This window comes from Labeo rohita, chromosome 3 (genome assembly GCF_022985175.1).
Source record: "Labeo rohita strain BAU-BD-2019 chromosome 3, IGBB_LRoh.1.0, whole genome shotgun sequence".
Classification (NCBI taxonomy): domain Eukaryota; kingdom Metazoa; phylum Chordata; class Actinopteri; order Cypriniformes; family Cyprinidae; genus Labeo; species Labeo rohita.
Genome location: NC_066871.1, coordinates 7771264 through 7786231, shown reverse-complemented (window position 1 = coordinate 7786231; position 14968 = coordinate 7771264). Strand labels below are relative to the sequence as shown.

Genomic DNA, 14968 nt, shown 5'->3' with positions numbered 1-14968 from the left:
GGAATTTGCCAAATTTTGAATGGATGATTCAAAATTAGGTCAGTGCACTTCAAAACACTTCAGAAAGTATGGACTAGTGTCTGTGAATATTAAGCCTCAAAAATACTATTTAAACGTGAATCCTGCATGTTCTGCGTGTCTATGTGTGAATGAATGGCGCAGATGTGCGGTTTTGTTTACTACACACAAACTGACGCATGTGTGACGTTTGCAGTGTTTTCAGCCTCTGCTGCCTCATTATATGAGTACATAAACACATAAATAGTCTCTAGGACTGCTCTGAGAGTCATTTCATGAGCATTTTACGGTTTCTTTTGAGGAAAACAATCGTCTTATTAAATACAAACAGAAACGTTAAGATCTTCACAGCAACCCGTCAAAATAAAAGTTTGGTTTAACTTGAAGAAAATGTGACAGAAATATATTACTTAATGTAATGATAATACTCATGTAATTTGGTAAAAATAAAACTGAATTCAGTTCAACTTTTAACAAATTGCTGTTTAATACTATTTAAGTTTAACTGTTAAAACAGAGTCTAGAAAAAAATTAATGGAAAACAAAACAAAACATAACAATAAAAATAAACATTCTAGAAAAATTTAAAATGGAAAATACGGAATTTTGCAAAGAAATAAACAGATTTAAAGCCTCTTTCAGACTGTCAGCCCAGATTCCGATCATATTTAGATAGTTTGAACGACTGAAATTCAATCATATTTAGATAGCTTGAATGGCAATGAACTACATGAAATCTGATTTGTGCCAAAACTGTTTTGAGCTACATTTGTATGTTGTTTGAAATCCTATTCAAATCGCATCCCTGGAAATTCGTTTCAGTCTGACCAGACAGATCGGATTTTGCATAGCTTTTTCACATTTTTACGCCATGTAAGACGTAAACACATCAGACGTTTTCGTATAAAACATAATAAACGTTGTTTCCAGAAAGAAGCTTGACGGCAGTATGTTGTCATGTCATTAGACATCTGTATTGCAAACTGTATTGCTATTGCTCACACAGCACCGCTCATCAATGTCAGTTCCAAAACAGAGCACCAATCAGAAAACCCCAGAGGCAGCAAGCATTGCAAACTTGTGTTTACAAGTTGGCATGGCAACTGTCTTATTTGACAGCAACATGGCAGAGAAGGTTTAAAACCAAAAACCATTCAAAACAATGCGTCTCGCATTTTTTGACACAAGGATGCGTTCTGTATGAACAGCCCCTGATTCTGTTTTCAAATATTTAGGACGGATACTGTGCGAATTGGGACGCAGCATTAGGTTTCTGCATAGCTATTAACCACAACACCCCAGCATTATGGCATAAAGTTTTGGAAATTGTTTTCTTAGAGAATGTGAATGACAATGCACAATAAGTCCAGGATTACTTATTAAGAAAGAAATAGAATTCTGCCTTTCACATTGAAGCCTTTCAGAACTTTTTCTTCTTTCTGCCGAAGTGTGGTTAATTGTCATACCAGCTTGTCTTTTGCAAGAAGACGAAGCTCGAGCAGAAGAAAGCGTGAGCTCAGCGTGCCGCTCTGTCGTCGGTTATGTCATTCTGGCAGTAGCAGCGCAGTCACCTGGCTCTCTCTCCTCCTAGATGATGAGCTTTATTTTTAGACTCCTTATCTGTTTCAGAACTTGTCCAGAATCATCCACCAAGCTTGAGCAGCTCCCCTGCTGCTGTCAGCTTCATAATTGGTGAGCTATAAAAAGATACAAAAAAGCCTGAATATGCACTTCATGCACTGATAGACAAACTGCAGATGAGCTGTAGTTACACAACAAAATACACCCAGAGAAATATAATATTGCTCTAAGGTTGCTCTCATGTAGCGCTGGAGATATAATGGAAATCTCTGTAGTTTTATTTGATAAATTACTACTAATATTTAGGGGTGTAGGAAAATATCGCGATATTTTGTTTGGCGATACTGTATCGATTCTCAAAAACGGAATATCGATATTTAAAAATAAATAATCATACAAGATTCAAGATTAATGAAGATTCATCCCGCCTCGGTGTCAAGTGTGGCGTCATTTCGGCTTTTGAGGTAACGTTCGCTCCAGGACACGGCAAGCAGCGGAACCGACCGTCTGTGCAGCAGAAGCACCCCATGCTGCCGAGGCGGCGCCTACACCGCGGTTCCGCTACTTAAAGCGTCCCGTGAAGGGGCCTTCACACCGGGCGCGGTGGGCTAGCCGCGCAACTGCCTGCTGCTTTCTCTCATGGTGGGGCTGTTTTGTCCAGTTGAGGCAGTGGTCATGTTGCGGTCTTGGCGATTCCACGCGGAGCATAATTACAAACTGAAAAACTTAAATGTCCAATATCTGTATTTATTTTATTGTTTTACAATTCTTTTGTTTTCTTTAGGAATCCTGTAAGCACTTTATTTTTTATTGATATTAAGCAGATGTAATTCTTAAGTTTAGATCAAAATGATCTGACATGGTTACAATTGTAAACTTAAATTGTAAAGCAGGGTCTAAAAATATATATGGTCTGTTTATAAAAGCTTACATTTTGTACATTTAATAACGAAAGCACTTTATTTTCCCCCTTTACTCGTACTGCACAAAAAGTGATTCAGTAACATTGAATGGTTTGCATACGGTGATGTTTTTAATTACAGCTTTCCTAAAATGATGTCCTATTCATAAAATAAAAAAAAAATATCCCAGTATATCACAACATATCGTATCGCAACCCCTGTATCGTGATGCGTATCGCCAGATTCTTGGCAATACACAGCCCTACTAATATTGTTTGTAAATATGCTTTTTCAGATTTTTGTAAATATGCTTTGTGTCTGGATAGAATAGTTAGACAATGCTACAGTTTAAAGTCCAACTGTCAGTCTTTCCGTGTTTGGGAGTAAAGGGGGAATTCCTTTCAGGCTGATTTGTTGAGACTGAGCAGATCCTCTCGGCACACTGCTGGTAGTGCATGAGAGGAAAGGAGGAGTCAGCTCGGCATGGGCGGAAATAACAGTGCTGGCCGCTTTGTGGTATGTGTGCAACTGGGGGAGTTTAAACTCTCTGTGACTGGGAAATAAAGACATCGCATTATAAATGCTGCGAGCAAACTGCCCGCTTGTGTGTCCGAGAACTATGGGTCCAAGAAATTGTGGGGAGTGAGACAGAAAGAGAAAGAGAGAGAGAGAGAAGCCTTTCTGAAGGCCAGGATGTTCAGCCGTTAGGAAGGAAGTGACCAGTGTTTGAAACACACAAATAAATGAGGTCATCCATCACTGTGTTTTCTACCCCGCTCATTACACCTCTTCCTTCTGGCCCGGGGCTCTTTCATCAAACCCTGTTATCCCAAATAAACACAGACACATGCAAGACTTGAGTACCTGCATAGTTTCTATTTGTATTGCTTGAACACATACTTGCAATTCGTAAGTGTTTTCCATTTGATGAATTGCTGGGGAAATTGTATAATCTCATTCATATGTTTTTGTATCACCTGCTAACAGTTAGGTTTATGGATGGACTTTCATCTGTACTTTTTTCTAAAAATCATGTTTCCATTTGAATCACATCACACAAATTCATATGAAATCATCTCATAAAATAGTTACGTTTTTCTCGTAAAATCGGGTTGGCTTGAACTCAGTGCTCTCATCTTTAGTTGAGTCTGAAGTGCTTTCTAGAGGAAATGTTCTCATGAAAGATTCACACAGCTCAGTCTTATGTTGTTCTAAAGCTCTGTGAAACATGAAATAAGAGATTTTGCAGCATGTCCAAGCTGCTTAATTCTGCTTAATTATACATTGAAATTTAAGCAGACTGGGACTGTTGATCTTTAAAATACACAAGGTGTTCATTGTCCACTACCAGTCAAAAGTAAAAAAAAAAGCCTGCATTTATTTGATCCAAAGGACAGCAAAAACAGTAAAATCTTGAAATATTAGAAATGAATACTTTTATTTAGCAAGGATGCTTTAAATTGATCAAAAGTTATGATAAAGACATTTATAATGTTATAAAAGATTTATATTTCAGATAATGATTTCTAAATCAGAATATTAGAATGATTTCTGAAGGATCATGTGACTGGAGTAATAATACTAAAAATTCAGCTTTAAAATCACAGGAATAAATTACAGTCATGTATTTAAATAGAAAGCAGTTATTTTAAATAGTAAAAATATTTCAGAATTTTAGTTTTTGCTGTACTTTGGTTAAATAAATGCAGGCTTGGTGAGCAGAATAAACTTGCTTTTGTAACAGACTGAAATGTTATGTTTTATTTTATTTTATTTTACTTTAGTTTAGTGAATCATTTTAAAGGTAAAGTCTGTGATTTCTGTACTACTGTCTAAAAGAATAGTAGCTGGCTGATTTATCACCATTAAAAAAGTACATTGTTTATAATATTATTATACATAATGTATTACTTAATATATTTTTATTTTAAACTTCCAATCCATTAACATATTTGTTGACATATCACTTAAAACTTACTGATATAAAATTATAATTAAACTTTATTTGGAGTATTTGTGTTTTATGTGTTTTAATTTTTTTATTTTTTATTAAATATATGTAAATATATTTGTAGTATACCTTGCAAAAAATAACTGTATTTCAAATTCATTTTAGTATTTTGTTCTTCTAAGTTCAGAATCTTGATAGAAATAGAAGGTCTTTTTTTGCCTTGTGTTTTATGAACACTGTTTTTATACTGTTTTTGGCATCCTGTAGAGTAGGGAAGTATGTGATTTCAGATGCAGACACTGTTTTTAGAGAGAACGACCCGTGTACCATTGGTTAAACAAAACAGAAAAAACCCCGTTTTAATAATAGTGTTACATTTATCACAGACTGTGCGTATTAAACTGGGATATTTTAACTTCAAAATTACACATGTTAACTTTTCTGACTAACAGATGCCAGTTGCCGGTCGTCCAATCAGATAGATTTCTCCAAAAACAATCGTATCTGGCTTGCCAGGGTGTTCTATATTAGGCTCAAATGGTGGAAAATCTCAGACAGGAAGTTTCCATTTGGTCTGCTGGTGGTGAGGGTCTGTCCTGAGTGGCTTGAGATGTGGAAACAGACGCTTGCTGAAAAACGTACAATGTGCAGTTCAACAGCTCAACACCCAAACACACACATACAGCATCTAAACCCTCAACCGCTCTAACAGTGGCTCTATCCTTTACTACACAACCCGTCATGCATGACTAGCACTCGTTCAGCCAGTTATTGTGTTCGGTTGTGGTGTGAACGGATCATACAAATTATAAAAGGAGAATGAAGCCCGTATACAAACGACTGTCGTGTCTCAGCCGGTCTGTGTTTGCGTGTTATCCTATATCTAGAATTCGCTGTTTTAAACACTGCACCTTTGCTAGTTTAAGCAACACTTTATTTTTCTGTAAATACCAGTCCTAGTTCTGAATGTATCTGATGGATTATGTCCTAACACAGGAAATTTTAACTCGTGGCAGGCTTTTGCCTGGGGTAACACTAGGGCAGGAAGCTAATCGAGAACAATGTAACATCAAGATGAAAGCCAAGATTTTCTTTCTCTTGATCTAATCGGACAATCAAAACAAATCACTACATGGCTACATAAAGAGCTTGGATTTTAAAGAAAAACATTTAGTGACGCCACATGTGGTGCAGCCAGGAAGAGAGAATACTACAACTCTGATTTTTGTCTAAATTAAGCACAAGCTGTTTTGAAACAAGTTTTCTTCCTTAAAAGTAGATTTGACATCTTGACATGGACCTATTCACTTGCTTTGTAACTTTGATATAAGTGATATTTTTGAAGCTCTTGAGAGGGGCAATTTCCTTTTCTGTGTGGAAGTGTAAACCTGAATGAAAACCTTTAAAGAAGTCTCATATCCTTTGGATGGCAGCCATGTTGGAATTCAATCTGTCGTATCCCTCCTCAAGGATATCCTTTCCATGACCTGCCAAACTCTCTTCTGACTGTGGAGGATATTAAAAATCCTTCATAAAATTTCCTAATTAATAACTTTGTGTGATGTGGATGGGTCAGGATCTGGCCTACTGTCTGAAAGGTTGTGTTTTCAAACCTCACATGAACTATGACTATTAAACTCTGTCTATCAGCACAAGGGACCTGAAGAATGAAATTTCGTTCAAGATTAAATTTCGATCTGTTCTTCACACAAGGTTTTAAAAGACAAAAGACTTTAGGCCATCTGAGTCATATGGACAATTTTAATGATGGACCGCTTCCACTGGTTCCTTTCCACTTTTACTGAATGGAAAAGAGCGGCATGGACATTTTGATAAATCACTTCACATTATTAAAGGTGCTGTATGTAGTTAAGGTAAAAAGTTTACATCCCCCTTTCAGAATCTGCAAAATGTTAATTATTTTACCAAAATAAGAGGGATCATACAAAATGCATGTTATTGTTTATGTAGTACTGACCTGAATAAGATATTTCACAGAAAGATGTTTACATATAGTCCACAAGAGAAAATAATAGTTGAATTTATAAAAAATTACCCTGTTCAAAAAGTTTACATACACTTGATTCTTAATACTGTGTTGTTACTTGAATGATCTACAGCTGTGTTGTTTTGTTTAGTGATAGCTGTTCATGAATCCCTTGTTTGTCCTGAACTGTCCTTAAACTGCCCGCTGTTCTTCAGAAAAATCCTTCAGGTCCCATAAATTCTTTGTTTTTTTAGCAATTTTGTGTATTTGAACCCTTTCTGACAATGACTATGATTTTGAGATCCATCTTTTTTAACACAGAGGACAACTGAGGGACTCATATGCAACTATTACAGCAGGTTCAGGGGGTGAAAACTTTTGAACAGAATGAAGATGTGTACATTTTTTTTTTTTTTTTTTTTCCTAAATATCATATTCATATTCATTTAGTACTGCCCTTCAGAAGCTACATAAGATACTTACATGTTTCCCAATAGACAAAATAAGTTAAATATACCCTGATCGTCAAATTCAAAACGTTTTCACCCCTTGCTCTTAATACATGTTTCCTTCTGGAGCATCAGTGATCATTTGAACCTTCTGTAATAGTTGCATATGAGTCACTCAGTTGTCCTCAGTGTGAAAAGATGAATCTCAAAATCATACAGTCATTGTTGGAAAGGGTTCAAATAAACAAAAATGCTGAAAAACCAAAGAATTTGTGGGACCTGAAGGATTTTTCTGAAGAACAGCAGGCAGTTTAACTGTTCAGGACAAACAAGGGATTCATGAACAAATATCACTAAAAAAAACAACACAGCTGTGGATCATTCAGGTAACATCACATATTAAGAATCAAGTGTATGTAAACTTTTAAACGGGGTAATTTTTTATAAATTTAACTATTATTTTCTCTTGTGGACTATATGTAAACATCTTTTATGTAAAATATCTTATTCAGGTCAGTACTAAATAAAAAATAACATGCATTTTGTATGATCCCTCTTATTTTGGCAAAAATAATTAACATTTTGCAGATTCTGAAAGGGGGATGTAAACTTTTGACCTCAACTATGTTTGCAGATATTTAGGAAACTTGCTAAGTTCACATATTTGTTTCTCCGGAAAACAATGCTATAGCCAGTGTTACTCCGCCCACTGCCAGTATACCCAGGATTTCAACACCCCGGGTTGCCAGTTGATGAAAATTACAGCGTATTACACCCATTTAAGCCAGCAAATGAACTGGGTCAGAGATCGCAGATTCTAAAAAGTCTCAGCATCCTTCTAAAAAGCTCTATATGTTTTTGTAACACTATAAATGTCTTTACTGTCACTTTTGGTCAGTTTAATCCATCCTTGTTGAACAAAAATATTAATTTCTAAAAACAAATAGTGACCCCAAACTGTAATTTTTTAAAAACTTTCAGGTTGTGTGAATTAAAGAGGATAAAGTGTTACGGATAACTCTTTTTGCATTCCACAGAAAAACAAACATTCAAAGTGCCAGTAGAATATAACTATATGCAATATAACTGTAAATATCTCATCACATCTGCATGTGCATATGCATTGAACGCAGCTGCCCAGCGTCTTACACACATGCTAATAGTTTATAGAGTGTTGCAAAACACACAGCTGGCCTTGTGTGGTACTTTCCCACGGTTCTCCTGGGGATATCCGACATGCCACAGTGTCCGTGCATGCACAGGCTAGAGAGCACAGCATGAAGTCTAGCCCCAAAACATTCAGTGATTGACAGGTGCTATAATGTTTAAGATGTGACAGTAAATCTGAAGGGAATTAATTGCCGCTGATGTAACATCAGTGCTCTTTCAAACTAACCTTAGGCATCTGCAACATAAACCCAGGCTGTGGCACATGCTACATATTAGCTGCTCAGGAAGCGCTGCTGCAGGGGTTGGAGTCAAATGACAGGGGTGTAGAAGATAATTATCGCAATCCCACAATGCAATGTGCAGACCCCGGGCTGATGGCTCTCCTGCATTTGGTAATCAGCCTGTCGTGTGATTTAGTGGCCAGATTAATGAGATGATGGTGGATACTGATACAGACATTAAGCAGTCACGGTGGTCTGTTCCGGCTCAGGCCTCTGACGGGAAGCTTTCATGTGTCTCCCCTTTAGGCCTCTCCAGCGGTCTATCACACAGCACAACTGCGTCTCATTTCTAACTCCTGCGTCAAACATAATCGGTGCCTTTCAGAATTAGCCAGTTTGGGTTCTGACATGCTTGAACGTCAGGATTAGATTTCTGTAATGCGTCTGTTTGGATGTTGAATCTGACAGGTGGTTTCTTTCTGTGGTGGGGCTGGTCAATATATAGCAAGTCATTTTTGAAATATCTGCGATAAGTTTGTTTTCATTTAAAAAAAAAGGTGGTATAAATATTGCAATGATCTTAATGCAGTTTTAATAGAACAGTTATTTATTTATTTTTTTTAAGGTTGGCATGAAATGAAAATTCACCAGCTGTTTTCTAAATGCATTTTATTGATCTTTTTATGAACTTCATCCATGCATGTTTTTTGTTAACTTGATTTTCAGCTGAAACAGCAGTTGACTTATGCCTTTTCTCCAGTGATGTATGCCAGACATTTTAAATCATTTAGTCTGCTTAATCCACTGCCCCTTTCTTACAAATGACTGTCATTAAGATCTGCCTGATCAATAAGTCGTTGCACTCAGATACGGAAGAAAATATGGAAGAAATTTGTTGCAAATGTATAGACTATTTACTTAACAAGTTTTCGTGCAGCTACACTGAACAAAAACAATAGGTTGTGAAACAGTTTTTACTCAGAAATTGCTGGTAAATAGTTACAAAGTAATGGCAAGTAAGAAGTCGATTTAAACAAAACAATTTGAAGTAGACTGAAATAGTATTGTCTTGTAAAATGTAATCTAGTAATCTTAGAAAAATAATTTTTTACAGTTTTTTACCGAGTATGCCTGGTTTTCAAAGAAGTGCAAAACAGATATTCATTTGCAAGTGTCTGTAGTTTAATGTTTTGGTGTTAATTGCAATAAAATAAAATAAAATAAAATAATTTATTAATATCAGTACTACTTTATCACTACTTTTTTTATTTACTTAAATCCCTGGCAGTTTGAACCTACTTTCGAAATGACATGTACTCTACAAAAAGAAATTCAGGGGACCTGTTAACATGTTTAAAATGTATCGATATAAACAGGCCTTTTCAGTTGCAAACATTATTTTGATGAGCTCTGTTGACATAATAATGTTTACTTTTACTCTTATTATTGTCTAATTTAAACTGTTCAATTTCTGTGTTAACTGATATTCTTTTTTCTTATTTTTTTGTTGTAATTACTTTGAAAGGCAGTGAATTTAGTTCTCAGCATGCTTTGCATAAGACTGGAGGAAGAGAATAATGTTATTTTGAGGAGTTATAAATATTTTAGAGGCATTAATATGTAGCGGGAATAGTTCTTGTGGTTAGGTTGTGGCTTCATAAAGATATACATTACTTGGAACATACAATCAATAATTGTACTAATGCTGGTGACAAATAATATCTTACTTGTTCATTTCACATGGTAACTAGCATGTTCTATTCTAGTTAAAGGAATAGCTCACCCAAAACTTAAAAATCTGTCATTAATTACTCACCTTCAGGTCGTTCCAAACCCGCAAGACCCTATTTTTGATGAAATCTGAGAGAAATTGTTGAATAAAGTCATTATTTTTATTTTCTTTGCACACAAAAAATATTCTCGTAGCTTCATTACCTTGCGGTTGAACCTCTGATGTCACATGGACTATTTAAACGGTGTCCTTACTACCTTTCTGAGCCTTGAACGTGTCAGTTCCATTGCTGTCTATCCAGGGTCAGAAAGCTCTCAGATTTCATCAAAAATATCTTAAATTGTGTTTTAAAGATAAACTCAGTGTTATAGGAATTTATTTGGTTGTTGGTTGACCATCATTTCATTTGAAGTTGTCGATTGACGCAAACTGTTCATTGTCACAAAACATTGAGACTGGTTTTATTTTGACTTATATCGCCCAGCTCTTGTCTGTGGTGGGAAACCATTAGCATGGCCCGACAGGGGTGTCCTCAAAGCTGGGGCTTTGCTGGTGTCTGCTCTTTAATCTCGCAGTCATCACACGGCACACATACTGAAAGGCCAGTGATGATATCAGTCCACATTCCTCTTCAGCGGGCAGAAACTTTCTCATGGACAAGGAGAGTGTTTAACTTTCCACTATGAGCGGCAGAAGCAGGACTCCTTTCTCGCCTGGTCCCGCTGATATGTAACTATTTTGATGAGTTCAAAGTTTAAACTTTCACTCAGGTTCTGCTAGATTGAAGATTTATGAACTTCTGTGTGAGTGTGTGATTTATATTTTTCACACTGGCTTCCATCATCACTCCATCACAGGAGCTTAAAAGAGTGGTTTGCAGGGTTAAATCTGTTTTATAAGGTATAACCAGGAACAGATTTAGAGGCCTTCCCGAGGGGTGAATATATATCACAGAACGACTGCCTTTGCCTCCATGTCACTTCCTAGACAGAGCACAGGGCTTTTTAAATAAAAAATGGGTTGCCTTATTGTCTTTGAGTGTTCCTACCATAACTGTGCCTCTGCTGCACCAAAGCAAAAGAAATGAAATTTCCCCTGATTTATGAGATTGAAATCTGCATTGAATGTGATGAGATATGTGAAATAATGCAGACAATAAACTTGTCTTTCTATTGTTTTTTCTTCGCTGGCTGCATGCAAAAGCAAAAACACAGATGGACCATTGTAGTCATATATGACTGAGTATGTGCGTTATTACTTAGTCACAAAGACCTACAAAATGACAAGTTATTGTATGATTCAGGCTTACTCATGAATTACTTGTGAAGTCCATCAGACTTAACAGTTAACATCTGACTCATAGATGACTGGATGTTTACACACTGTATATGACAATGTGTAGCTGAAGATACTCCCAAAAGTGTTAAAAAAACATTTAAAACTATATTATAAACAGTATTTTTGTTTTGTTTAGGAACATGTATGAGGGTTTCTGCGAATTCATCCAAGATGTTCATGTCTTTCTTTCTTCAGTTGAAACAAAATTAAGGTTTTTGAGGAAAACATTCCAGGATTTTTCTCCATATAGTGGACTTCAATGGAGATCAACAGGTTGAAAGTCCAAATTGCAGTTTTATTGCAGCTTCAAAAGGCTCTACATGATCCCAGCCGAGGAATAAGGGTCTTACCTAGCGAAACAATCTGTTATTAGGATTGTGTAAAGCCCTCTGAAGCTGCATTGAAACTGCAGTTTGGACCTTTAACCCATTGATCCCCATTGAAGTCCACTATATAGAGAAAAATCTCTGAATGTTTTCCTCGAAAACCTTCATTTCTTTTCAAGTGAAGAAAGAAAAACATCTTGAATGACATGGGGGTGAGTAAATTATTAGGAAATGTTTATTCTGGAAGTAAACTAATCCTTTAAGATAAAGCATTCACCAGATTCCTTAAATGAGACAAAAAATATTTTTTCCTCAATAACAAACCTGAATTTGATGGAAGACCTGATTTGAACTCGGCCCAAAAAACAGTCTCAGGTTGGATAGCTGACCTCTATTCTGTAGACACACAGTCTGCACTGAACTGACATCTTGACAAGCAGTATTCAGCGAATGGAGGGAAGCAGAAAGGGTGTCGGTTTAGAGCTCTTCAGCTGCTACTCGCATACTGCAGCGATCTAGAAAACACTGCTTAGGCTCTGAGGCAATATGCAGCAGGAAGGCACACTAATGATGGCCTATCACAAAATTCCTGCTTCGCCACAAAGCAGCACTTTTAATGAGAGGGTAGTGTAAAGTCAGTGGCTTAGTCTTAATCTATTGACAATAAACTTTTCCACCCCCACAGTACAAACGTTTATTAGTCAGTTAAGTGGATGGGAGTATGTTGAGTGAATGCAAACATATGAGGAAACTGCTCTTTATTTACATTTTATGGTTTCCTCCTCTGCAGCAGGAAGTTTTAATGGATTTGGGGGCTCTCAAATATCTTGTGGTGATTTTAGACTGCCATCTTGTGGCTAAGAAAGTACTTTTAATTAGACTTTGGGGATGTTCAGAATGCCATTCTGCTATATTACACATATGCTGCAGAGAAATTTCTACCCAACAAACGTGAGTTTGCTTTACCTTTTTTTTTTTAAAAAAAAAGAAATCAATCTTCTTCTTTTTTTTGTTATTTTTTTTTTTTTAGCAAGGATGCATCCTTTGATCAAAATCAGTGTAATGCTATTTCAATTATTTCAATAATTTTCTTACTGTAAATATATCACAGCTTAATTTTTGATTAGTAATATGCATTGCTAAGAACGTCATTTGGACAACTTTAAAGGCTATATTTCTCAATATTTATTATATATATATATATATATATATATATATATTTTTTTTTTTTTTTTTTTTTTTTTGCACCCTCAGCTTTTTAGCTTTAAGATGATGTATAAATCTCAGTTTTTAAAAATTGACCCTTATGACTGGGTTTGTGGACCAGGGTCACATATATTAAAAATAGAAAACGGTTTATTTCAAATTCTAATAATATTTCACAATTGATTAAATAAATGAAGCCTTGGTGAGCATAATAGACTTCTTTCAAAGAAAGAAAAATGCCTAGTGTATTATAAATAATTATGATAATTACAAATTTAAGTACAATAATGTAAACTAGTTTCACAATTTAAGTAAGCTTGGTGTTATTAAAATAGTAATTTTGTTTTATTTATTTATTTTTTTTAACTGTGACTGTGACTATTTAATTTTTTTAACATGTACTGTATAGAAATGTGTTATTAAAAATAGCTTTTGTTGTTGTGGACCTATAAATCTTTAAAAAAAAATCCTTATTGTTAAGCCCTGAGGCAGTATGCAGTGAGCAATGCGCTAGTGTCCCATTCCCTACATTAGCACAACAAAGCCTCAACTTTAAAGACTAACTGTTTGAATCTGGGATTTAATGGCACACTGTGCAGAGCTTTTGAAAATTCACCTCTCTCTTTATCTCATTTTCTCTCTCTCCGTAGCTGGCAGGTCTAGGGAGAGGCAGGCAGCATGGCTGAACCCAGACGCGACAGCACCAGCAGCCTGCAGCGCAAGAAGCCGCCATGGCTAAAACTGGACATTCCCACCGCTCAGGTGTCCATGGACGAAGTTCCAGCTTTTGTTCAGGTATGAGCGCCGTCTTACTTCATACCGTCCTTCTAATTCCATTATTTCATGCATAGCATAGCTGTGGTTTACAATCCTGTCCATGTCTGTCTTTCTGCAGCCCGTGAAGAGGCATGGTTTCCATCGCAGCGTCAGTATGCCTGTGGAAACATCTCATCTTCCCTCTCCTCCACGTGACCTCTTTGACCCCCGTCGAGCTGCTTTCCAGCGTCAGTCTTCAATCACACAAACCATCAAGAGGTAGGAGAGGCATTACATGTGGCTGTTACTCACATCTGCTCCTACAAACCTTTGGTTTGAGATTCATGTCTTTACAAAAGGTCAAACTCTGTTCCAAAACCTAGTAAGCTGTGTAAATAGACATTTTATAGCAAAACTGGTCCAAATTGTAGTACAAGATTTTGGCAGTATTGCATGTGTCATTTGAGAAGTCAATTAAACAATCTCACTAATCAAAATATTCAAATAAAAATGAGCAAAATGTCTGTAAAAACAGGCTATTTTACCTTATATTTGGCTATTATAATGTTTAAGCCTCTTAGAGTTCTAGCATTTTATTGAGGATGCTGCCTTAAAGGGATAGTTCACCCAAAAATGATTTACTCATTCTCAAACCTAGGTATATGACGTTCTTCTTTCAGATGAATACAGTCGGAGTTATATTAAAAATGTCCTGGCTCTTCCAAGCTTTATAATGGCAGTGAATGGTTGTTGAGATTTTGAAGCCCAATAAAGTGCATCCATCCACCATAAAAAGTGCTCCACACAGCTCTGAGGGGTTAATAAAGGCCTTCTGAATATCTGAATATTTAAATATCTATATTTAAAACTTGTGACACAAGCAAGTACAAAGTACAAAGTACGAAGTACAAAACAAAGATTTGTAGAGGAAAATGTCAGAGGATTTTGATATAAGCTAAGAGGAGACATTTGTTTTAAACAAAAGCTAGAGATTATGGACAATAATGTTTTAAATATGGTTATTTTTCTTACACAAACACATTGATTTGCTTCAGAAGGCCTTTATTAACCCCCGGAGCCATGCGGAACACTTTTTATGATGGATGGATGCACTTTATTGGGCTTTAAATCTCAACAGCCATTCACTGCCATTATAAAGCTTGGAGAAGCCAGGACGTTTTTTTAATATAACCCTGATTTCATTCATCTACTAGATGAATCATACTCACCTAGGATGGCTTGAAGGTGAAATTTTAATTTTTGAGTAAACAATCCCTTTAAAATACATTAGAAAAATTAGTTAGTCAACGCAGCGATTCGCGTGACCAACT

General features: G+C 36.1%; 1 protein-coding gene across 3 annotated transcripts in view; it reads left to right on the top strand.

Annotated features, from left to right (window-relative positions):
- Positions 1-14968, top strand: part of rhbdf1a (rhomboid 5 homolog 1a (Drosophila)) — a 62771-nt gene that overhangs the window by 24938 nt on the left and 22865 nt on the right. For all 3 annotated transcript variants that reach the window (XM_051105658.1, XM_051105657.1, XM_051105659.1), the window contains exons 2-3: positions 13532-13676; positions 13777-13916. In XM_051105658.1, the coding sequence (XP_050961615.1) occupies positions 13560-13676; positions 13777-13916 (257 nt within the window). In that variant the 5' untranslated portion in view covers positions 13532-13559. The remainder of the gene's footprint in view (positions 1-13531; positions 13677-13776; positions 13917-14968) is intronic.